The 24,645-nt window shown below is 56.9% G+C and overlaps 2 protein-coding genes and 1 gene segment (V, D, J or C); all 3 read left to right on the top strand.

The window, feature by feature from the left end:
* The first annotated feature begins 806 nt into the window (after positions 1-806).
* On the top strand, positions 807-2,642 carry LOC129735948 (collagen alpha-1(I) chain-like). The gene is made up of 2 exons (XM_055708749.1): positions 807-1,297; positions 1,821-2,642. Exons 1-2 carry the CDS (start codon positions 1,246-1,248, stop codon positions 2,405-2,407), a joined length of 639 nt encoding a protein of 212 aa, XP_055564724.1. The 5' UTR covers positions 807-1,245; the 3' UTR covers positions 2,408-2,642.
* An 11,318-nt stretch (positions 2,643-13,960) lies between these two features.
* Positions 13,961-15,573, top strand: LOC129735940 (collagen alpha-1(I) chain-like). Its single transcript, XM_055708668.1, has 2 exons — positions 13,961-14,208; positions 14,746-15,573. Exons 1-2 carry the CDS (start codon positions 14,157-14,159, stop codon positions 15,336-15,338), a joined length of 645 nt encoding a protein of 214 aa, XP_055564643.1. The 5' UTR covers positions 13,961-14,156; the 3' UTR covers positions 15,339-15,573.
* A 4,069-nt stretch (positions 15,574-19,642) lies between these two features.
* Positions 19,643-21,699, top strand: LOC129735949 (T cell receptor alpha variable 13-1-like). The segment is given in 2 exon segments: positions 19,643-20,048; positions 20,841-21,699. Coding segments are annotated over 2 exon segments (438 nt in total).
* Positions 21,700-24,645: the final 2,946 nt, after the last annotated feature.

Here is a 24,645-nt window from a genome sequence, read left to right on the forward strand (position 1 = left end):
CTGGTTTGGAGGAAAGGGAAATTGGCAGGGTTACGGTCATCGGGAAAGGCTGTGTGGTGTTGGGTGAGCTTGGCAGAAGCTGATTTATAAGAGGGGTTGAGCAGCGGGGCACAAAGCTTCATGTGTTGCTTCCTCGAGTACCGATCTTCTTTTGGATAGAAGGAGAAAGTCCACAGTGCCTGTGGGGCTGAGTGGGACAGTTGGTGTCTGCAGGGCTTGGGGGTGTTGAAGATGATGTTTGTAAGAGCTGCAGCCTTGGGCTGTGCTGACAGGAGCTTGGCGCTAGGCACCGTGAAGGCGCTAGGACAGGCCAACCCCACCAAGGTCTTGTGCTGTGAGAGAGAGGACACAGGCATCAGGGAAGGAGAGACTCCCACGACATTGCATGGGGGGATGTGTCAGAGAGGTTGGTCCCCAGCTGCAGGCCTGTCGCCCCTCCACCCTGGCAAGGCAGAAGCTGCTGAGTGCAGGAGCAACAGGTGCCACTGCTGGAGGAGGCAGGAGCACAGCACAGGCATTTCAGGCATGCTAAGAACAAGAATTCTCTCCTCCCTTTCTCGTTCTGGGTTCCCCTGGCAGAGTCATTTCCTGCAGCTCTGCTCTCTCAGAGCTCCCGGTGGGGACGCGGGCGGGAAACAAGGGAAACAAGGGAAAGGGAAAAACTCTTGTCCTTGGAAGAACAGCACCACGCACCAGGGCAGCCCGGGGTCACCCATAGAAAGCAGTCCTGTGCAGAGAACAAACTAGGCTTCTGGTAGACACCAAGCTGGCCATGAGCCAGTACTGTGCCCCTGCGCCAAGGAGTTCCAAGGGAATCCTCGGCCGCCTCAGACAAAGCATTGCCAAGAGGCCAAGAGAGGCGATTGCTCCCCTTTTCTCAGCACTGCTGGGCAACAGCTGGAGCGGCATCTTCTCGCACACCTTCTCTATGACCCAAGTGGGCTGCAGAGGCAGCAGAAGGCAGGCTCTGAGGCTGCTCCCCGGCACCCGCAGGGCAGCGGGGGCTGCCGCTTCCAGCCCCGGAGCGGGGAGGCAGCTCCGGAAGCTGCTCCATCTCCCGGGCCGAGGCCCCGCTGCTGCCCCAGGCTGCGGCGAGCCCCCGAGCGGCGCCGGCGCCGGGCTCAGCCCCGGGGCGGAGCTGGCGGCGGCGCGGAGCAGAGGAGGCGGCGGAGAGGAGGCGCCGCGGCCGCCGCCCAGAGCCGGGGCTGGCGCGGGGCAGCGAGGCGCGGGCGGCGGAGCGGCGGCATGCGGCGGGGCCGGGGCGCAGGGCTGGCGGGGCTGGCCGCGCTGCTGCTGGGTGCGCGGGGCTGGCGGCGGGGGGCGGGCCGGGGCTCGGCCTGCGGGGGCCCCCGCGGGGCTGCCGTCCCCTCGGGCTTCTGCACGGAGCCCTGCCGCCGCGCCGGGCTCGCGTCCCTCCCTCCCTCTGCTGCCATCCCGCCTTCCCTGCGGAAACTCGCCGTGCTCTCGCTGTCCAGCCCTGCCCGCTGCCTCCTTCCCTCCGCCTTCTGCCGCGGAGCGCCTGCAGCCGCTCCTTCCCCGCTGCTGCTTCCCCTCGGGCTCCTTCCCCGCTGCTGCTTCCCCTCGGGCTCCTTCCCTTTGTCCCTGTTTTTCTCCAGTGACTCCACCTGTCACTCTCGCGTTCGTATGTCTGCCAGCCGTTAACGGACACCTCCGTTAATGCACCTGTAGACATCCTCTGGAAACACTTCTCCCCCCGCCATGCCCGAATGTTCCCGACTGGGATTTGCCATGGCGAACGGCAGGCGGGGCAGGGCACAAAGCAGGTTTTGAGGATTCCCCCTTCTTTTTCTCCTCGGCAGTGGCTGTGGGCAGAGCCCAGCTGCAGCAGGAGCCGTCGGCAGAGACCACCGAGGACACCGGCATCGCCATCAACTGCTCACACCCCAGCATAGGGACAGGAGAGTCGATAGTGTGGTACCGCCAGCTCCCGGGCCGAGGCCCCGCACTCATCACGAGCGGTCACAAAGGGTCCAGAGAGGTGCAGGACCCTCCGGGGCGGATGTCGGTGGCGGCAGACCGCCGGTCCAGCGCCCTGTGGCTCGCCCGGCCCCGGCGCAGGGACGCGGCGGTGTATTACTGCGCCGTGGGAGACACGGGGCTCGGAGCCGGGGCTGCGGCCGGGCACGAACCTCGGCGGCCGGGGCCGGGCGTGTGTGTCGGGGGCGGGGGGACAGCCCCGGCCGGGCCCGCCAGGGGGCGCTGCCGCCTCGGCCCGCCCGGCCGCGGGCGCTTCCCGCCACCGCCTGCGGCACCGGCACCGGGATCAGCGGGTGCCCCTTGCAGTCGCTGCCCGGGCTCAGCACCTCTCCTCCTCGAGGGCTGCTGCGCATCGGTGCTCCGAGGCAGCAAACAGCCGCGCTTGGGCCGCGCTGCACGGGGAGCCTGAGAGGGTCTGTGCAAGGCAGCGGGGCGCAGCGTGTTTCCCACCACGCGCTCGTGCTTGCCCAGCACGGGGTCAGAGCCTTGCGGGTACCGTGGCGTCCCCTGGCCTGTCTGAAAAGGCCTGCCGGCATTGTCCCGCAACGCCTTCCCAGAGGGGACCGATTCCCATCCAGGCCACCTCAGGCTGCTTCTCCTCTTGCCAAGGATGCTGAGCTCTTCATGACTTTTAGGAAGGCCAAGTGACACCTCTAGGTCCTCCAAGTGCTGCCATGGCACAGGGAGTTCACGATGTCAAGAATAAAGCGAACGCAAATGCTCCAGCACGATGCTCAGCTTAGTGGGTGTCTCACCTTTGCCTGGCTGCCTTGGGCAAACACAGCAGCAGCTTCCACCCGGTAATTTTCCCCATCCCAAGGACGCACACAAAGATCTCAGCTTGGAGTTGTTATTAACACTAACAAGCTCCCTGGGCATTCAAATCAGGCAATTCCCTGCAGATCCTTGTGCATTTCTTCCTGTCAGGCTTTCCTTCCTGGAGATCTGCTGTGTCACCACCATCGTCCCCCAGATGCTGTCCCCAAGATTCCTTGCCAACAGAACAATCCTTTGTGTCTCCTGCTGTTATTTTCCTGCTTCTTCCTGGCTATGCCTGAGTTCCCGATCCTCTCAGCCATGGCCTTCAGTCATGGTGTCACCATACGCAAAGTGCTTGGCAAAAAGCACTGTCATGACAAAGAAGCTCTGCTCCCTGCCAGCGCCGGGAGTGTGGGCAGTGGGCTTTTTGGTCACCTCCTCCCAGGTGGCTCTGCTGCTGCAATGTCCCTTCTGCACCAGGAAGGTTGTTAGACCATTTCTACTGCTGTACTGGGCCAGCATGAGCATGGCGTGTTGGGGTTGGGTTGACCTTGCCTGGCTGCAACGTCTCCCCCACTCTGCTCTATCACTCCCACTACTCACCAGGATGGAAAAATAAGAAGGCTCATGGTTTGTGGCAAGGACAGGGAAATTTTGACCCAGCAGTTGGTGTCACAGGCAAACAGGCTCAGCTTGGAGAAATTAATTTCTTGCCAATCAAATCAGAGTAGGAGAATGAGAAATGAGAATAAATTTTAAAACACCTTCCCTGCAACACTTCCTTATGCCTGGGCTCACCTTCCGTCCTGACGTCCCTACTTCCTCCCCCAGAGGAACACAGGAGGATGTGCAATGGGTGCTGCAGTCAGTTCATAACTCATTCCCTCTGCCGCCTCTTCCTCCCCATGCTCTTTCCCTGCTGCGGTGTGGGGTCCCTCCCGTGGGAGACTGTCCTTCTCCAACACGAGTCCTTTCCGTGGGCTGCAGTTCTTCACAAACTGCTACAGTGTGGATCCCCCGTGGGGCCACAGATCTTGCCAGAAGCCTGCTCCATGATGGGATCTCCATGGGGTCACAGCTTCCTTCAGGGCACATCCACCTGCTGTGGCATGGGCTCCTCCATGGGCTGCAGGTGGATGTCTGCCCCACCCTTAACCTCCATGGGCTGCAGGGGGACAAGCTGCATCACCAGCTCATCAGGGACAACCTGTGTCATGAGCCACACATGAACCTGGAGCACCTCATCCCCTCCTCCTTCTTTGCTGACTTCAGTGCCTGCAGAGTTGTTTCTCTCCCATATTCTCATTCCTCTCTCCCACATGCTCTTGTGCACCACTTTTTCAACCTTCTTAAATGTATTATTGTGGAGGCGCCACCACCGTCACTGACTGGCCCAGCTTTGGTCAGTGGCAGGTCCGTCTTGTAGCCACCTGAAACTGGCTCTGAACAACATGGGGCGGCACTGACTGGCATCTTCTCACAGAAGCCACCCCGGCAGCCCCCCTGCTACCATAACCTTGCCCCATAAACCAAATACATTCCACTCCTCACCTCTGTGAATCAAGTGTTTTCAATTAACAGTCATATATGCCCTTCTCAGACAGTCCACAATGCTCACAAACTCCCCCTTACATCAGCAGGCCACAGCCAGGGCACAGGACACTGTGCAGATCGCGTCCACAGAAGGATTACTCCATTGCGGTTGGTCATGCTTTTAGAGCATTTTCTTCCATTGGAAACAGATCTGACATCATTGCTACTGTGAACCACCACAAGCCGGACAGAAGTTGATTGCAAATCAGCAGATAGTAGCAGCTGGGACATCCTGAGTTCTCAGGGTATAAATCAAGGCAATCAGCAGGGGAGTAAGAGAGGTGTAAAGAACCATGGCAGCTCCATCAGTAGGTGGTTTAAATCACCATCAAAAAACCCCCAGAACCTCTGGCAGCAGCGCCCTTAGTTTGGACTGTAAAACCTGCATGGATTCTGTACCCGTTTCCTCCATGTCCAAGATCTCCTCGGTTGGGCAGGCAAACCAGGGGGCATGCCAAGGGCCAGGAGCAGCGCTTTGGCGGTGCTGTGGCCAAATGGCTTACTCGTCTGTATGGAGAAATGCCATCCCTCCCTCTTCTACAAGGACCATTGCAGGTGCTATCCTCATTAAGAAGGAACTCCAGCTTGTTACAAGGTTTACTGTGGTTGGGTTAGGAAGTGCAGCTGTGCTGCTGCAGGTGATGGTTCCTTGTAGCACAGCTAGGGAAAAAGGATTTCAGACATGCAAGTGAAATGCCCTGATAAAACATTGCCCTTCAGTCGTGGTCCCTGGCGAGGAGCGACTCCTCTTGGGTCAGCACAGGGAGGCAGGCAGCAGAGGTCCTCCTGCCACATGAGCCGGGCATTGCTGCTGCTCAGCAGGCAGGGGCTGGGGATCTCTTCCACCCCACTAACATAGCCAGGCCCTGTTAGAACAGAAAGTCACAACTGAGACAGCCTGGGGGCAAGCCATTGCTTTGAATCCACAAGGAGAAGTGGTTTCTTGCTGGTACCTTTGTAACGTTGGCTCAGGCACACAATTACAAACTGGCTGCCCCGGCTTCACAGTCCAATTCCAGCCTGCTCCTGCTGCTGTGGGAAGGCCTCCTGCAGAGAGGTGTTTTGCCATAGACCGGGTCAGTACAACGAAAAGAGACCCCTAGTTAAAGAAGTGAGTTTATCTTTACTTACATTTTAAAAAATAGAATAGGAAGTGAAACAAGTAGTAAGTGAAAGGATACAGCAAGAATAAAACAAGGCAATGCACCTAATCACTGCTGCCTATGACAGGCTACAGCGGTTAAGAAAGATACATCACCAACTGCCTTAATACTTTACCGTCATCCGGGTCCACAGCTGCTGGGAGCCCTGGTTACAGTGAGGATTTGGAGAGCCTGTCCCAGCATTTGGGAGGTCCTACACAGGGCATCCACTCATAGGTGAGGTCTCCAAAGTCACTGTCAGAGGGTCCAGCTCTTATAGTGTTGAATAAACAAGATCACCTGATTTCAAATGCAGAGACATCTGGTTTCACACTCCTCCCACAGATCCCACCAAAGCCTGGCCAGGGCTACCAGGAGGAACCAAGGGAGCCTCCCTTACCTACTTGATTTTAACCACCGGTTTCCATAGAAGGCCATATATCTGGTTTCACAGCCTTGACCACCTGCCTCCAAGCAAGGAAGGATGCACTCCATCTTTGCAAATGATTATATTCTATCTAAGCTACATCTTTCACTAATGATCATGCATATTTTACCAATGATTGGATACTAAATACATATATATATATATATATATATATAAAACATTTGGTTGGCATGTTCATCTAGATGTCAAAGTTGGCTCCTGGTCCCAGCCAGTCCCCAGCGAGGCTGGTGCGGCTGCAGGAGCTGACACAGCTGTGAAAGTTCATGTGCACAGGCTTGAGAGGCAGAGGGGAAAGGTTCAGCCCTTCGTCCTGCCTCAGCTGGGGACTGTGGTGGCAGCTACAGTGCATTACCAGGAGCCCCTGGCAGGTTTGCAGACATTGGAGAGCAGAGGGCAGCCCACCGTCCTTCTGCCACGGCCTCGGCTGAGCAGCAGGACCCTGAAGGCCTTGTGGGAGCGGGGTTGTGAATGGGGGCTGCTGCGCTCGCCAGCTGTTTTCTGCAGTCCCTGCCAGCTGTGTGAGCCAAGGGCCCTGGGTGAGAAGTGGCAGAGGAGCCCTGCTCCAGGAGCAGGAGGCAGTAAAACCGAGCAGCCCTTTGGCTTGCCTGGGGATAGCGGTTCTGGGGCCCAGGGTGGGACAAGCACCTGGCGCCTGTGGCTAATGTGGGCAGGTGAAGGGACACAGGGGGACTGCCTGTACAACGGAGAGCTGTGTGGCAGTGTCCTCCCCCTGCCAGAGTGCGGGAGCGTGCCTGTCCCTGTACGGCTGGTTTCTGCAGCAGATGCTCTTTACAGAGATGTTTCTCTTCAGGTTCCTGCTCCACGGCCAGAGGGGAAGGGAGAGTGTGCGACACCTGGGTCCGATGCCAGGAGAAGATCACCAGGGATGCCATTCCCTCTGATGGACGGTACCTACACCACGAGGCTCTGGAGAACGTTCTGGTGGTAGAGGCTGGGGGACAGGTGCAACGAGGCCTGCCTGGAGCAGCAGGGAGAGAGTTTTGCTCCGCCCTCTGGGCTGTGGTTTGGAGGCCTCTTTGATCGGGCAGAGGCAGAGGAAGAGGTGAAGTTGCAAGCATCAGGTCCCTCCGGCTGGCAGGTGCCTGCACACCCCGTGAAGGGAGAGCGTGACATGGCCCTGATTGTGCTGGCAGCCCTGGCGGGACTGGCAGCCTTTGGTGAGATGCCACTTCCAGGCTGGGGTGAACGAGGCAAGAGTTTGCGCAGCTGGTGGTGGAAGCACGGAGGTGTCAGTCCTGACGGCCTGGGGGATCAGGGAGTGTTTCTGTAGGGAGAGCCGGGGCTGCAGGTGGGTATGGCAAATAATGTGGGAGATGTCAGGAGTAACGAGCATAAGAGGAAGGACAAGACTTTACCCTGCATTTGCAGGTACCGAGCATTCTTGAGTGTGCTGCTAATACAGTCCAAGCCTGAAAGAGGGAAGACGCTGGGGAACGGAGCTGTGTGGCATCTAGGAGCTTCTCTCCTAGGTGTGCTGGAGAAAAGGTTACCAGCCTCTGCAGGGCTGTCTCTAAACCTCGGGGGACAAACAGAGAAGGCTAACTAGAGCCAAGGAGAGCTGAAATGCTGTACAGGGACAGGGCAAGGGCAGAGGACGTGGTGTGTCATATGGAGGAGCTTCGCTAGCAAGAAGATACAGTCAGAGGTGGGAGAAGGACAGCTCATGGCTGCCGCTGCTGAAGGAGACAGCAGCAGTTAACATAGCTCAGAGGCAGATACGGAGAGAAAGAGTGGCTGGAAAGACATGTGCGCACTGCTGGAAAGCAGGATGATCTGGGCGGTGAGGAGTGGCAAGCAGCTGCAGAAAGAAGGGTGCAGGGACAAGCAGCTCAGCATCTCAGAGCCTGGGAAAAGTGAGATGGAGAGCGGGGACAGTGAGCAAGCCCAGGAAGTGACAGATGGACTGGTGCACAGGCAAGCAAGGCTGAAAGATATTTCTGGCTTTACAGGTCATGCCCAAAAGGACTCTGTGCTCCAGTTCCCCGCAGAAATGACCATCCAGAGAGGACACAGCACAGCTCTGCGCTGCAATTTCTCCACCAGTTCTGCCAGTCCCTACATCTTCTGGTACCAGCAGCGCCAGACGCAGTCCCCTCAGATGCTGCTGCAGAGAGTGCACAAATGGAAACTGCAGGTGGATTCAGGGAGGTTCTCGTCTTCACTGTCTGTGGAGACCTCCCAGGTGGTTCTGCATGTGCGGGATGCTGAGCTCCAGGACAGCGCTGCCTATTTCTGTGCACTGAGCCCACAGTGGTGCCCACAGCACGCAGCAGCGCATAGAAACATGGGCGGTGCTGTGAGGGGCACATCCCTCCCTGCCACTGCTTGCCTGGAGCTCTGAGCTCAGCCTACTCAGCAGCAGCACCTGGGGGCTGTGGTGAGGCTGGGCCTCTGCCTCCCCAGCCTGTACTGCTGTGAGGCACAGGCCTGTGTGACTTGTGCAGCTGCGTCTGGATCCAGGCTCTTTGATGATGAGAAGCGCTCAAGAAAGCACCGCAGAGTGGACGTTTTCAAGGCCCTTCCAGATATCGAGCCTGTCCACATCTCAAGCCTATGTGTGGAGGATAATGCAAAGCTGGAGAACATCCCCTTTGCTGCAGCCACCCAAAGAATTCCCATGGTACCAGGAAAAGAAAGGAAAAGAAACATTAAATCCCTCAGTGGTAGCAGCTCCCGCCTGACCTTGGTGATCTCCTCAGGGGTCTGGGACCAGCCCCTGCCCTTGCAGAGGGAGCCGTTCCACAGTGACACACTCATAATCCCCTCTCGGTGCAGGACAGGGATGTAGGGATTTCCATCCTTCCACTTGTACACTTTTGTCAAGACGTCGGGATTTTCATGGAGGAAATAGGATATGAGACTGTGGTGGCTGCCAAGAGACACTTCTCCCCACCCGAAGGGATGAGATTTACAGGTAAAGGGAATTCTAGGTATGTTCCCCCAGCACTGCAGCCAATTCCTGAGCAATTCCCCTCCTTGCCTTGCACCTAGGGGTTGGCTGAACCCTGAGCCTGCAATCTCACCCTGTTCAGATGCATGGATCAGCCTTTGGCAGCTTATAGAAAGCGAGGTGGAGCATGAGCCCAGTGCCAAAGCTGACAAACGGATAGATACGGCGGACACGGAGCCAGGCAATGCTGAAATACCTTTCTGGCTTGACAGATCACAGGCAGAAGGAATTTACGCTGCAGTTCCACCAGAAGCGACCATGCAGGTAGGACACACCAGAAGAGGATTGTTCTCCAAAGGCCTGAGCCATGATCGAGCACTTCCTCCGGGGAGAGGCACCTTTCAGCTTCTGGAGGGCGCTGGGACCGTGCTGTAGACACAGGTTGGAGGTCAGGCAGCTGGGGAGGCAGGGGATGCCTGGTGGCCAGTGGCTGCAGGTGAGTCAGCAGTGTGCCCTTGTGGCAAAGCACACCTACTGCGCTCTGAGATGCCAGCAAAAGCGGAGCCAGCACAGGCAGGGAAGTCATCCTTCTCCTCTCTTTGGCACTCCTGAGACCATGCCTGGGCTCCTGCGTTCAGGCTGGGGCTCCTCGGTGTGCAGGCAAGGTACAGGCGTGTTGGAGGGAGTCCAGCGGGAGGCCCCAAGGCAGGCAGGGAGCTTGAGGGCATGATGCACTCAGAGCCTGAGGGAACGAGGCCTTAGCAAAAGAAGGCTCAAAGGGAGACCTTATGGGTGTCTACAGCTACGTGCTCTGAGCACGTGGAGAAGATGAAGCCAGGCTCTTCTCCAAGTGCACAGTGCCGGTAGGCCGAGAGGCCACAGACACAGTTTGGAACCTGCGGAATTCTACTGACGTGTGAGGACCTTATTTTCCAGTTCTTTTTGACCCTGAAAAAGCTCAAGGACTGGAATGCACTGTCCATAAATGTTGTGCAGGCTCTGGCCTTGGACGTTTTCAAGACTCGTCTGGACACAGCCCTGACCGGCCCTGTCCAACCTACATCATGCTATGGGAAGAGCAGAAACAGTTTGGCAGGTTTGTTTGATGGGACTGGAAGTAAGGGCAGGACAGCTGGAGATCCAGCTGGTTTGGAGGAAAGGGAAATTGGCAGGGTTACGGTCATCGGGAAAGGCTGTGTGGTGTTGGGTGAGCTTGGCAGAAGCTGATTTATAAGAGGGGTTGAGCAGCGGGGCACAAAGCTTCATGTGTTGCTTCCTCGAGTACCGATCTTCTTTTGGATAGAAGGAGAAAGTCCACAGTGCCTGTGGGGCTGAGTGGGACAGTTGGTGTCTGCAGGGCTTGGGGGTGTTGAAGATGATGTTTGTAAGAGCTGCAGCCTTGGGCTGTGCTGACAGGAGCTTGGCGCTAGGCACCGTGAAGGCGCTAGGACAGGCCAACCCCACCAAGGCCTTGTGCTGTGAGAGAGAGGACACAGGCATCAGGGAAGGAGAGACTCCCACGACATTGCATGGGGGGATGTGTCAGAGAGGTTGGTCCCCAGCTGCAGGCCTGTCGCCCCTCCACCCTGGCAAGGCAGAAGCTGCTGAGTGCAGGAGCAACAGGTGCCACTGCTGGAGGAGGCAGGAGCACAGCACAGGCATTTCAGGCATGCTAAGAACAAGAATTCTCTCCTCCCTTTCTCGTTCTGGGTTCCCCTGGCAGAGTCGTTTCTGGCACCTCTGCTCTCTCAGAGCTCCCGGTGGGGACGCGGGCGGTCTTTGAGTCGCTCTCACACATGCAGGACGATCCATCTCAGCATGGTCCTTGCGTATCTCGTCATCGTTGACTTCCTGAGGCAACCGCTGGGTAAGCCTTGGCTTTGACTGACGGTACGATTCCTCGTCTGCTCTGGTACCAGCAGAAGAAAGGCTAAGCCCCACAGCACGTCTCGTAGCAGGCAGCGGGTAGTCCCAGGCAGAGCGGCCATTTCACCACGTTGCTGAACACCACAGGGAAATAGAGCGTCCTGCAGCCAGCGCAAGTCGAGGTCTCGGCCAGTGCCGTGCACCTCGCTGCTGTGCAAGACACCCTGGCACAGGGAGATGCTCCGGCTGTGCGACGAGCCAGGGGAGGGAGGGGACGTGCCTGTGCAAGGCTGAGCTTGGGGGAAGGGGCCCTCAGGTGTCCCCGGGCAGCGCTCCTTCCCCCGTCCACCCAGAGCTCTGCAGGCCAAGACCCTCTTCCAGGGAGGGCCGGTGTCAGTGGCCTGAGAGGCAGCAGAAGGCGGTGAAAGAATCTGAGGTCCCCGTGCCTTCGCTGTGGCTTACGTGAGTATTCTGCCCAATGGCTCTGCTGAGGTGACAGGCAATGCAGGAGATCAGCGCAGTTTCTGCATTGGTGCCTTGCTGCTGCTCTTTGCTTTCTGGTTTCCCTGCGGCACGTTGCTTCTTCAGGTATTCCTGCAGGCCTGTCTCTTAGAGCAGCTGCTCGAGGATGCGTCCCTCACAGGTCAGAGCTCAAGGTAAGAGGAAAGGTACATAAGTGACATGCCACGTGGCAATGCTCCTTCCTGGAACGACATGATGACAAGGATTTTGGAAAACCCTCCGGCTGCTGTGTGTTGGGAGCCTGAGGAAGTCTCTTCTCAGTGCGCTCTGTCCGTCCCTGGAGCCTTTCTTATGCCCTACCTTGTGTGCTGCCCTCAGCCCTGCCTCATCTCTTCTGCAGCGGGACCATGCTGTACAAGTCTATCCAAGAGCTGAATGGGGGAGCAGACCAGCAGGCAGAGGTGGGCAACATGTCCTCCAGGAGAAAAGCTGGCCTGGGGGAAAGCTGCTTCCTGCCTGGGGGAAGGCCAGGCAGCACAGAGCAGCTGTGGGGGCTTGGGCACTGGGTGCCGTCGTCTGTGGCCTGGCCAGGCTGATTTCAGCGTCAGCCTGTGAGTCGCCTTAGCCCTGCCCATGCGTGCAACTGCCGTGCTGTGCAGGGAACTGTTTCTGGCATAGAGGGTGTACAGGTGACCTGCCCTTGCTATCCTTGCCCTTGGGTGCAGGCCATGGCCCATCATTATGGGGACAGGTGGGAGGAGGAGGAGGAGGAGAATGTCTTGGGCTCTTGTAAATGCTTTTTCCTCACTCCAGCCCCACTCCTGCTTCCTTTGGAGCCATCTTCTCACTGAGCTTCCTTTTGCAGCACTACGCTACTGAAACCATGAGGAATAGCATTCCTCATAGGCCTGAGAGCTGCTGACAGCTCAGGCACGCCAGCAGCACCAGGATCCTCACTGAGGGACAGCCGTGGTTGGGCTGCCCATCTGCAGGACATGCTCTGAGGCCAAGGGGCTGCTCCTGAGCAGAGATGCCAGGATACAGGGTCTGATTGTCACTGACTTGGGAGGAGCTGGCTGTGTCTTCCTCAGCCTGAAAGGGAAGGGGAGGCTGAATCTTTGGCTGCTTCAAAGATGTACTCAGAAGAGTCCCCTGGGATAAGGCCCTAGAGGCAACAGGGGCCCAAGAAAGCTGGTTCCTAGTCAAGAATTGCATTCTCCGGGCTCAAGTGCTGCTGCAACAAGGCTTTACCCGTTGGTCAGATTCTATTGTCAGTGCTGTATCACCTTCCTCCAGAGATCAGACCACACTCCTGTTCCATCTGACCTTTTCTCCACAATCCTCTGGGCTATTTAACCACTTAGTGGGAACGAGCTACAGCTGCACATCATCCATGTCAATCAACCTGCTGCTGCTGAGGAAAGGCCACAGATGCATGTTATCAATGCTAATTAACCCTCTGCCTTCATTCCTCTACAAAGAGCAGCCCATGCCAACAAGGAAGAAGTCTGGAAAGAACGCCAGGAGGCCTACATGGATGAACAAGGAGCTCCTGGTCAATCTCAAACACAAAAAGGAAGCATACGGAAGGTGGAAGCCACAACAAGTAACCTGGGAGGCGTACAGAGACAACCTCCAATGAGGTTAAGGAAGGGAAAGCCCAGCTGGAAGTCAGTCGAGGGAGGGATGTCAAAGGCAAGAAGGGCTCCTCTAAGGGCATGGGTAACAAAAGGAAGAATACGGCAAATGAAGGAGCATGCTCAATGAGATGAGGGCCCTGGTGGCACAGAATAGGGGAAAAACTGAGGTGCTGAAGGCTGCCTTTGCCTTGGTAGACACCAAGCTGGCCATGAGCCAGTACTGTGCCCCTGCGCCAAGGAGTTCCAAGGGAATCCTCGGCCGCCTCAGACAAAGCATTGCCAAGAGGCCAAGAGAGGCGATTGCTCCCCTTTTCTCAGCACTGCTGGGCAACAGCTGGAGTGGCGTCTTCTCCCATACTTTGTTGATCCCCAGAGTGGTGACAAAAGGGATCAAGAAGAGGTGAGTAGCAAAGGGCCTGGACTAGCAGGCTCCAGGAGTTGTGAGCAGTGGTGCAAAGCCCAGCAGGCAGACAATAGCAGGGCCTCTCAGGGATAGGCAGCAGGACCCACACTCCAATGTTTTCATGAATGCCAGGGGAAATGGAAAGGAGGATGCTTACCACAAGTTTAGGGATGAAAGCCAACCACAGGAACAGACGGTATCTCTGTGGAGCCAAAATTGTTCCCAGCAGGGGCAGGATCTACCTGTTCAAAGGAAACAGAGAAGAGGGACTGCACTCGGGAAGTGCTCTGCAACAGAAGCCAAGGCAATGAAGAACTGCTGGAACACGGGGAGGTGTGCTTAAGCAACAGGCCAACAGCAACAACAAGAACTGGAATGGATGTGCCTGGACGTTCCTGCAGTACCAACCTGAGCGAGCCTGTCCAAGGCTGGACCGACTGTGACCTCGCGTAACCTCATGCAGTGGGCATTGTTGCAAGCAGGGGTGGATCTCGATGAGCTCTGGAGGTCCGTTGTGCCCAACGCTGTGCTTCCCCAACACCCCTGCTCAGCCTGAGCCCCGCACGCCCGTGGGCACACGCGTCCTCACGCTGCCTTTGCCTGCACAGGACACTGCGGCCCAGGGCTGGGGCTGCAGAGGCAGCAGAAGGCAGGCTCTGAGGCTGCTCCCCGGCACCCGCAGGGCAGCGGGGGCTGCCGCTTCCAGCCCCGGAGCGGGGAGGCAGCTCCGGAAGCTGCTCCATCTCCCGGGCCGAGGCCCCGCTGCTGCCCCAGGCTGCGGCGAGCCCCCGAGCGGCGCCGGCGCCGGGCTCAGCCCCGGGGCGGAGCTGGCGGCGGCGCGGAGCAGAGGAGGCGGCGGAGAGGAGGCGCCGCGGCCGCCGCCCAGAGCCGGGGCTGGCGCGGGGCAGCGAGGCGCGGGCGGCGGAGCGGCGGCATGCGGCGGGGCCGGGGCGCAGGGCTGGCGGGGCTGGCCGCGCTGCTGCTGGGTGCGCGGGGCTGGCGGCGGGGGGCGGGCCGGGGCTCGGCCTGCGGGGGCCCCCGCGGGGCTGCCGTCCCCTCGGGCTTCTGCACGGAGCCCTGCCGCCGCGCCGGGCTCGCGTCCCTCCCTCCCTCTGCTGCCATCCCGCCTTCCCTGCGGAAACTCGCCGTGCTCTCGCTGTCCAGCCCTGCCCGCTGCCTCCTTCCCTCCGCCTTCTGCCGCGGAGCGCCTGCAGCCGCTCCTTCCCCGCTGCTGCTTCCCCTCGGGCTCCTTCCCCGCTGCTGCTTCCCCGCTGCTGCTTCCCCTCGGGCTCCTTCCCTTTGTCCCTGTTTTTGTCCAGTGACTCCACCTGTCACTCTCGCGTGCGTATGTCTGCCAGCCGTTAACGGACACCTCCGTTAATGCACCGCTAGACATCCTCTGGAAACACTTCTCCCCCCCCCATGCCCGAATGTTCCCGACTGGGATTTGCCATGGCGAACGGCAGGCGGGGCAGGGCACAAGGCAGGTTTTGAGGATTCCCCCTTCTTTTTCTCCTCGGCAGTGGCTGTGGGCAGAGCCCAGGTGCAGCAGGAGCCGTCGGCAGAGACCACCGAGGACACCGGCATCGCCATCAACTGCTCACACCCCAGCATAGGGACAGGAGAGTCGATAGTGTGGTACCGCCAGCTCCCGGGCCGAGGCCCCGCATTCATCACGAGCGGTCACAAAGGGTCCAGAGAGGTGCAGGACCCTCCGGGGCGGATGTCGGTGGCGGCAGACCGCCGGTCCAGCGCCCTGTGGCTCGCCCGGCCCCGGCGCAGGGACGCGGCGGTGTATTACTGCGCCGTGGGAGACACGGGGCTCGGAGCCGGGGCTGCGGCCGGGCACGAACCTCGGCGGCCGGGGCCGGGCGTGTGTGTCGGGGGCGGGGGGACAGCCCCGGCCGGGCCCGCCAGGGGGCGCTGCCGCCTCGGCCCGCCCGGCCGCGGGCGCTTCCCGCCACCGCCTGCGGCACCGGCACCGGCACCGGGATCAGCGGGTGCCCCTTGCAGTCGCTGCCCGGGCTCAGCACCTCTCCTCCTCGAGGGCTGCTGCGCATCGGTGCTCCGAGGCAGCAAACAGCCGCGCTTGGGCCGCGCTGCACGGGGAGCCTGAGAGGGTCTGTGCAAGGCAGCGGGGCGCAGCGTGTTTCCCACCACGCGCTCGTGCTTGCCCAGCACGGGGTCAGAGCCTTGCGGGTACCGTGGCGTCCCCTGGCCTGTCTGAAAAGGCCTGCCGGCATTGTCCCGCAACGCCTTCCCAGAGGGGACCGATTCCCATCCAGGCCACCTCAGGCTGCTTCTCCTCTTGCCAAGGATGCTGAGCTCTTCATGACTTTTAGGAAGGCCAAGTGACACCTCTAGGTCCTCCAAGTGCTGCCATGGCACAGGGAGTTCACGATGTCAAGAATAAAGCGAACGCAAATGCTCCAGCACGATGCTCAGCTTAGTGGGTGTCTCACCTTTGCCTGGCTGCCTTGGGCAAACACAGCAGCAGCTTCCACCCGGTAATTTTCCCCATCCCAAGGACGCACACAAAGATCTCAGCTTGGAGTTGTTATTAACACTAACAAGCTCCCTGGGCATTCAAATCAGGCAATTCCCTGCAGATACTTGTGCATTTCTTCCTGTCAGGCTTTCCTTCCTGGAGATCTGCTGTGTCACCACCATCGTCCCCCAGATGCTGTCCCCAAGATTCCTTGCCAACAGAACAATCCTTTGTGTCTCCTGCTGTTATTTTCCTGCTTCTTCCTGGCTATGCCTGAGTTCCCGATCCTCTCAGCCATGGCCTTCAGTCATGGTGTCACCATACGCAAAGTGCTTGGCAAAAAGCACTGTCATGACAAAGAAGCTCTGCTCCCTGCCAGCGCCGGGAGTGTGGGCAGTGGGCTTTTTGGTCACCTCCTCCCAGGTGGCTCTGCTGCTGCAATGTCCCTTCTGCACCAGGAAGGTTGTTAGACCATTTCTACTGCTGTACTGGGCCAGCATGAGCATGGCGTGTTGGGGTTGGGTTGACCTTGCCTGGCTGCAACGTCTCCCCCACTCTGCTCTATCACTCCCACTACTCACCAGGATGGAAAAATAAGAAGGCTCATGGTTTGTGGCAAGGACAGGGAAATTTTGACCCAGCAGTTGGTGTCACAGGCAAACAGGCTCAGCTTGGAGAAATTAATTTCTTGCCAATCAAATCAGAGTAGGAGAATGAGAAATGAGAATAAATTTTAAAACACCTTCCCTGCAACACTTCCTTATGCCTGGGCTCACCTTCCGTCCTGACGTCCCTACTTCCTCCCCCAGAGGAACACAGGAGGATGTGCAATGGGTGCTGCAGTCAGTTCATAACTCATTCCCTCTGCCGCCTCTTCCTCCCCATGCTCTTTCCCTGCTGCGGTGTGGGGTCCCTCCCGTGGGAGACTGTCCTTCTCCAACACGAGTCCTTTCCGTGGGCTGCAGTTCTTCCCAAACTGCTACAGCATGGATCCCCCGTGGGGCCACAGATCTTGCCAGAAGCCTGCTCCATGATGGGATCTCCATGGGGTCACAGCTTCCTTCAGGGCACATCCACCTGCTGTGGCATGGGCTCCTCCATGGGCTGCAGGTGGATGTCTGCCCCACCCTTAACCTCCATGGGCTGCAGGGGGACAAGCTGCATCACCAGCTCATCAGGGACAACCTGTGTCATGAGTCACACATGAACCTGGAGCACCTCATCCCCTCCTCCTTCTTTGCTGACTTCAGTGCCTGCAGAGTTGTTTCTCTCCCATATTCTCATTCCTCTCTCCCACATGCTCTTGTGCACCACTTTTTCAACCTTCTTAAATGTATTATTGTGGAGGCACCACCACCGTCACTGACTGGCCCAGCTTTGGTCAGTGGCAGGTCCGTCTTGTAGCCACCTGAAACTGGCTCTGAACAACACGGGGTGGCACTGACTGGCACCTTCTCACAGAAGCCACCCCGGCAGCCCCCCTGCTACCATAACCTTGCCCCATAAACCAAATACATTCCACTCCTCACCTCTGTGAATCAAGTGTTTTCAATTAACAGTCATATATGCCCTTCTCAGACAGTCCACAAAGCTCACAAACTCCCCCTTACATCAGCAGGCCACAGCCAGGGCACAGGACACTGCGCAGATCGCGTCCACAGAAGGATTACTCCATTGCGGCTGGTCATGCTTTTAGAGCATTTTCTTCCATTGGAAACAGATCTGACATCATTGCTACTGTGAACCACCGCAAGCCGGACAGAAGTTGATTGCAAATCAGCAGATAGTAGCAGCTGGGACATCCTGAGTTCTCAGGGTATAAATCAAGGCAATCAGCAGGGGAGTAAGAGAGGTGTAAAGAACCATGGCAGCTCCATCAGTAGGTGGTTTAAATCACCATCAAAAACCCCCAGAACCTCTGGCAGCAGCGCCCTTAGTTTGGACTGTAAAACCTGCATGGATTCTGTACCCGTTTCCTCCATGTCCAAGATCTCCTCGGTTGGGCAGGCAAACCAGGGGGCATGCCAAGGGCCAGGAGCAGCGCTTTGGCGGTGCTGTGGCCAAATGGCTTACTCGTCTGTATGGAGAAATGCCATCCCTCCCTCTTCTACAAGGACCATTGCAGGTGCTATCCTCATTAAGAAGGAACTCCAGCTTGTTACAAGGTTTACTGTGGTTGGGTTAGGAAGTGCAGCTGTGCTGCTGCAGGTGATGGTTCCTTGTAGCACAGCTAGGGAAAAAGGATTTCAGACATGCAAGTGAAATGCCCTGATAAAACATTGCCCTTCAGTCGTGGTCCTTGGCGAGGAGCGACTCCTCTTGGGTCTGCACAGGGAGGCAGGCAGCAGAGGTCCTCCTGCCACATGAGCCGGGCATTGCTGCTGCTCAGCAGGCAGGGGCTGGGGATCTCTTCCACCCCACTAACATAGCCAGGCCCTGTTAGAACAGAAAGTCACAACTGAGACAGCCTGGGGGCAAGCCATTGCTTTGAATTCACAAGGAGAAGTGGTTTCTTGCTGGTACCTTTGTAACGTTGGCTCAGGCACACAATTACAAACTGGCTGCCCCGGCTTCACAGTCCACTTCCAGCCTGCTCCTGCTGCTGTGGGAAGGCCTCCTGCAGAGAGGTGTTTTGCCATAGACCAGGTCAGTACAACGAAAAGAGACCCCTAGTTAAAGAAGTGAGTTTATCTTTACTTACATTTTAAAAAATAGAATAGGAAGTGAAACAAGTAGTAAGTGAAAGGATACAGCAAGAATAAAACAAGGCAATGCACCTAATCACTGCTGCCTATGACAGGCTACAGCAGTTAAGAAAGATACATCACCAATTGCCTTAATACTTTACCGTCATCCGGGTCCACAGCTGCTGGGAGCCCTGGTTACAGTGAGGATTTGGAGAGCCTGTCCCAGCATTTGGGAGGTCCTACACAGGGCATCCACTCGTAGGTGAGGTCTCCAAAGTCACTGTCAGAGGGTCCAGCTCTTATAGTGTTGAATAAACAAGATCACCTGATTTCAAATGTAGAGACATCTGGTTTCACTCTCCTCCCACAGATCCCACCAAAGCCTGGCCAGGGCTACCAGGAGGAACCAAGGGAGCCTCCCTTACCTACTTGATTTTAACCACCGGTTTCCATAGAAGGCCATATATCTGGTTTCACAGCCTTGACCACCTGCCTCCAAGCAAGGAAGGATGCACTCCATCTTTGCAAATGATTATATTCTATCTAAGCTACATCTTTCACTAATGATCATGCATATTTTACCAATGATTGGATACTAAATACATATATATATATATATATATATATAAAACATTTGGTTGGCATGTTCATCTAGATGTCAAAGTTGGCTCCTGGTCCCAGCCAGTCCCCAGCGAGGCTGGTGCAGCTGCAGGAGCTGACACAGCTGTGAAAGTTCATGTGCACAGGCTTGAGAGGCAGAGGGGAAAGGTTCAGCCCTTCGTCCTGCCTCAGCTGGGGACTGTGGTGGCAGCTACAGTGCATTACCAGGAGCCCCTGGCAGGTTTGCAGACATTGGAGAGCAGAGGGCAGCCCACCGTCCTTCTGCCACGGCCTCGGCTGAGCAGCAGGACCCTGAAGGCCTTGTGGGAGCGGGGTTGTGAATGGGGGCTGCTGCGCTCGCCAGCTGTTTTCTGCAGTCCCTGCCAGCTGTGTGAGCCAAGGGCCCTGGGTGAGAAGTGGCAGAGGAGCCCTGCTCCAGGAGCAGGAGGCAGTAAAACCGAGCAGCCCTTTGGCTTGCCTGGGGATAGCGGTTCTGGGGCCCAGGGTGGGACAAGCACCTGGCGCCTGTGGCTAATGTGGGCAGGTGAAGGGACACAGGGGGACTGCCTGTACAACGGAGAGCTGTGTGGCAGTGTCCTCCCCCTGCCAGAGTGCGGGAGCGTGCCTGTCCCTGTACGGCTGGTTTCTGCAGCAGATGCTCTTTACAGAGATGTTTCTCTTCAGGTTCCTGCTCCACGGCCAGAGGGGAAGGGAGAGTGTGCGACACCTGGGTCCGATGCCAGGAGAAGATCACCAGGGATGCCATTCCCTCTGATGGACGGTACCTACACCACGAGGCTCTGGAGAACGTTCTGGTGGTAGAGGCTGGGGGACAGGTGCAACGAGGCCTGCCTGGAGCAGCAGGGAGAGAGTTTTGCTCCGCCCTCTGGGCTGTGGTTTGGAGGCCTCTTTGATCGGGCAGAGGCAGAGGAAGAGGTGAAGTTGCAAGCATCAGGTCCCTCCGGCTGGCAGGTGCCTGCACACCCCGTGAAGGGAGAGCGTGACATGGCCCTGATTGTGCTGGCAGCCCTGGCGGGACTGGCAGCCTTTGGTGAGATGCCACTTCCAGGCTGGGGTGAACGAGGCAAGAGTTTGCGCAGCTGGTGGTGGAAGCACGGAGGTGTCAGTCCTGACGGCCTGGGGGATCAGGGAGTGTTTCTGTAGGGAGAGCCGGGGCTGCAGGTGGGTATGGCAAATAATGTGGGAGATGTCAGGAGTAACGAGCATAAGAGGAAGGACAAGACTTTACCCTGCATTTGCAGGTACCGAGCATTCTTGAGTGTGCTGCTAATACAGTCCAAGCCTGAAAGAGGGAAGACGCTGGGGAACGGAGCTGTGTGGCATCTAGGAGCTTCTCTCCTAGGTGTGCTGGAGAAAAGGTTACCAGCCTCTGCAGGGCTGTCTCTAAACCTCGGGGGACAAACAGAGAAGGCTAACTAGAGTCAAGGAGAGCTGAAATGCTGTACAGGGACAGGGCAAGGGCAGAGGACGTGCTGTGTCATATGGAGGAGCTTCGCTAGCAAGAAGATACAGTCAGAGGTGGGAGAAGGACAGCTCATGGCTGCCGCTGCTGAAGGAGACAGCAGCAGTTAACATAGCTCAGAGGCAGATACGGAGAGAAAGAGTGGCTGGAAAGACATGTGCGCACTGCTGGAAAGCAGGATGATCTGGGCGGTGAGGAGTGGCAAGCAGCTGCAGAAAGAAGGGTGCAGGGACAAGCAGCTCAGCATCTCAGAGCCTGGGAAAAGTGAGATGGAGAGCGGGGACAGTGAGCAAGCCCAGGAAGTGACAGATGGACTGGTGCACAGGCAAGCAAGGCTGAAAGAAGTTTCTGGCTTTACAGGTCATGCCCAAAAGGACTCTGTGCTCCAGTTCCCCGCAGAAATGACCATCCAGAGAGGACACAGCACAGCTCTGCGCTGCAATTTCTCCACCAGTTCTGCCAATCCCTACATCTTCTGGTACCAGCAGCGCCAGACGCAGTCCCCTCAGATGCTGCTGCAGGAAGTGTACAAATGGAAACCGCAGGTGGATTCAGGGAGGTTCTCGTCTTCACTGTCTGTGGAGACCTCCCAGGTGGTTCTGCATGTGCGGGATGCTGAGCTCCAGGACAGCGCTGCCTATTTCTGTGCACTGAGCCCACAGTGGTGCCCACAGCACGCAGCAGCGCATAGAAACATGGGCGGTGCTGTGAGGGGCACATCCCTCCCTGCCACTGCTTGCCTGGAGCTCTGAGCTCAGCCTACTCAGCAGCAGCACCTGGGGGCTGTGGTGAGGCTGGGCCTCTGCCTCCCCAGCCTGTACTGCTGTGAGGCACAGGCCTGTGTGACTTGTGCAGCTGCGTCTGGATCCAGGCTCTTTGATGATGAGAAGCGCTCAAGAAAGCACCGCAGAGTGGACGTTTTCAAGGCCCTTCCAGATATCGAGCCTGTCCACATCTCAAGCCTATGTGTGGAGGATAATGCAAAGCTGGAGAACATCCCCTTTGCTGCAGCCACCCAAAGAATTCCCATGGTACCAGGAAAAGAAAGGAAAAGAAACATTAAATCCCTCAGTGGTAGCAGCTCCCGCCTGACCTTGGTGATCTCCTCAGGGGTCTGGGACCAGCCCCTGCCCTTGCAGAGGGAGCAGTTCCACAGTGACACACTCATGTGGCCGCAGAAGGGGTGTGTCTGGGACAAGCCAGACTCCCCTTGGGCCGCAGCCGCTGAGGCTGGGGCATCAGAAGTGATGTAGCAGTGAGCCTGTCTCTAGGCTCACGTGAAGGCAAATACCCTCTCTTGTAAAGGCAGAGAAAGGCAGGAGCAACATTAATTTACAGAGCAGCTGAGCAAATGGTTTGGCTGCCCTGCGAATGCTCACGCATTCTTGTTATTTTTCCCCTGTTTTAATTGCTGTGCTGGCCTTTGCTCTGCTGCTGTTTTGCCTGCAGGTGCGGGTGCGGTAATTGCCCGTAGCAAGAGGGAGCTGCCAGCAGCCTCCTCTGTGCGCCTTGAGCTGGCTGGCTTTATCCTGCAGACACAAAACAGGTTTTGCACATAATCACACCAGGGTAATGACAGTGCACGTGTTTCACCTAAGGCTGTGGTAGCGGACGGGCTGCAGGGATGGCTTCTGCGAGAAGCTGCCAGAAGCTGCCCCCATGTCAGAGCCATAGACAGAGCCAATGACAGCCGGCTCCAAGGCGGTCCTGCTGCTGGCCAAAGCAGAGCTAATCAGCAGCGCTGGCAGCGCCTCTCTGATAACATATGCAAGAAGGGGTAAAAGGTGCTGTGCATCACCTGCGAGAGAAGAGTCAGAAAATGTGAGAGAAACAACTTGGCAGGCACCGAGGTCTTTGAGGAAGGAGGGGGAGCCGGTGCCTGAAGTGCCAGAGCAGATACTCCCCTGCAGCCATGGAGAAGACACTGGTGACACAGCTTGTCTTGTGCCAACCCACGGAGGACTATGATGCAGCACATACCCACCCTGCAGCCCACGGAGGACCTCATGCCACAACAGGTGGAGATGCCCTGAAGGAAGCTGCAGAGCATAGAGAACCCTGTGCTGGAGGAGGCTCCTCAGAGAAACTGCGGCCCACAGAGAGGAGCCTACGGAGGAGACATTTTTCTAGCAGGACCTGTACAGCAGGGGGGACCCAGACTGGAACAATCCATTCCTGAAGGACTGCAGATCGTGGAAAGGACTTTATGAAGAATGGCAGTGCATGGGAAGGACCCATTTGGAGAACTTTGTCAAGGACTGCCTCCCAGAGGAGGGAGTAATGTAAGTCTACGAGATACTGCTTTTAATAAAAAGTTCCTCTAGCTTTCAGTGGTGAGTGAACTCACACAACTTGGTAGTTTCCACAGTCAGAGTAGATGAATATGAATTTGTTAATTTCCAACCCTCTAACACTGAGTGGAGGGTAATCTACTTAACGGTTACACAATCTTACTGGTCAACTACACATGCTCGTTGAGGAAGGGTGTCTTTGTGGGCCGAGGCATCTGGTGTAAGGGCTGTGAGTTATAGTATTATAATGAAGGCAGTTTGCTTAAGGACAAATCTCTTGCTACCTGTGCAACAAGGATGAGGTACAACTTTCCTGGATGTAATTCTTCTGCAGAGTCACCTTGTCCCAAGCAGCAATTGCCTCAGCTAATTATCCTTGATAGTTCTTTGCATGGCACATCCTGAATCAAAAGTATGTGGATGTTCTCTTTCTTCAAGAAGATGTGCAGATTATTAAACAAAACCGTATGTCCATATAGTATTGTTCATTAGCTTATACATTCTGGTTAAAACATTTTGTACCATGCCCAAAAGCCAGGGACCTACAGTCCTACACCAGGACCCAGTCGCTTGCTTTACAGGCCAGCCCGGGTTACTGAAAGGCAAATGCCCCTGCTGGATAACCCCAGGCTCTAGGAGTGTTTGGCTTGGTGGAGACCTGTCAGCAAGCCCTGAAGGCAGCCAGTCCTGCTCTGAGGCTACTGTCCTGGAGGGAGGGGGCTGCATAATGTGGGGGGCAAAGTCCTCCCCGCTGTGAGCTGGGTGGATGTGGGAGGAATATTTTCCCCCGCTGGATATGGAAAGCCTTTCCTGCTAAGGGATCGCGGCCTGTGATATGTAGCAGGGCACTCTGGAAGCCCACCCCAACTTGTAAGTAGCTCGTTTCCTCCTGGCTGCAAGGTTAGAAAGACTTTTGGAGACAACTCTTCTGCCTCTGCCCCCAACAGCCCCTTCCCAACTGTGTTACCGGTCATTGCTTTCGTCTTGGGGTGATGGTGCAGATTGCCATGAATTAGGGTTACTTCTGCCCCAGTATCCAGCAGAGCCGTAACACGGTGAGTGTTGTGCTGGCTCCGCAGTGTCACAAGCAGAACTCAAGGGCTGTGTTCATTCCCGCCCCTGGCCAGCCCTGTCCCTGCCCCAGGGCTGAAGAGGGGACACCCCTTCCCTGGGCTGGTTTGCAGGTGAGGAGGGATGCCACCCCGTGTGCCCCCTGCTCCCACACCACCATGTGCTGCCCAGATGCGTTTGAGCTACCGCGCCTGCATCTCACCTGGGGCTGCTGCTTCAGCTCCGAACATCCCCACGTCCACCTCCAGCACGGATGCCACAACCAACACAGCACAGGTTCTCCTTGCCTTTTCCTTGTGCGGGCCCACGCTGCCTGAAACAAGTTAATTGTTCAGGGGGGCTGGGACATTCCGATAATCCCTCCTCACTTCCCGCTTCACCAGGAAAACCACCTAGGCCACGTGTCCCGTAACAGCCTTCCATGGCTGTGTGCGCGGGCCCAGTCGGGCATTTGCTCTGTCTCTGCTTCACTATTGAATAATGGGCCATATACGATTTATTTAAAGAACATGTGCTCATGTTTGTCTGAGGAGACCCTTATTGTTAACTTGAGGGTGTACTAAATCCTTGAATGGGTGACACAGGGAGGGTGCTAAATTGTCCAGGCATGAGATATCTTAATATTGTTAACTTGAAGATGTACTAAATCCTTGAATGGGTGACAGAGGGAATGTTGTGCTAATTGTCCAGGTGTGAAATATGTTAATGAGTTCATGGAAAGTTAATGAATAGACATGAGTGACTTGTATAAAGAAGGGGCTGAAAGGTTCCCTTGCTGTGCATGACTTTGGTGCAGCGATCCC

Source organism: Falco cherrug, chromosome 4 (assembly GCF_023634085.1).
Source record: "Falco cherrug isolate bFalChe1 chromosome 4, bFalChe1.pri, whole genome shotgun sequence".
Classification (NCBI taxonomy): Eukaryota; Metazoa; Chordata; class Aves; order Falconiformes; family Falconidae; genus Falco; species Falco cherrug.

Bases quoted from the DNA above. Each gene is read 5' to 3' on its own strand.
- LOC129735948 (XM_055708749.1), top strand. From the start codon at position 1,246: ATGCGGCGGGGCCGGGGCGCAGGGCTGGCGGGGCTGGCCGCGCTGCTG. The intron at 1,298-1,820 runs GTGCGCGGGGCT...TCTCCTCGGCAG, and splicing joins GCTGGCCGCGCTGCTGCTGG to TGGCTGTGGGCAGAGCCCAG.
- LOC129735940 (XM_055708668.1), top strand. From the start codon at position 14,157: ATGCGGCGGGGCCGGGGCGCAGGGCTGGCGGGGCTGGCCGCGCTGCTG. The intron at 14,209-14,745 runs GTGCGCGGGGCT...TCTCCTCGGCAG, and splicing joins GCTGGCCGCGCTGCTGCTGG to TGGCTGTGGGCAGAGCCCAG.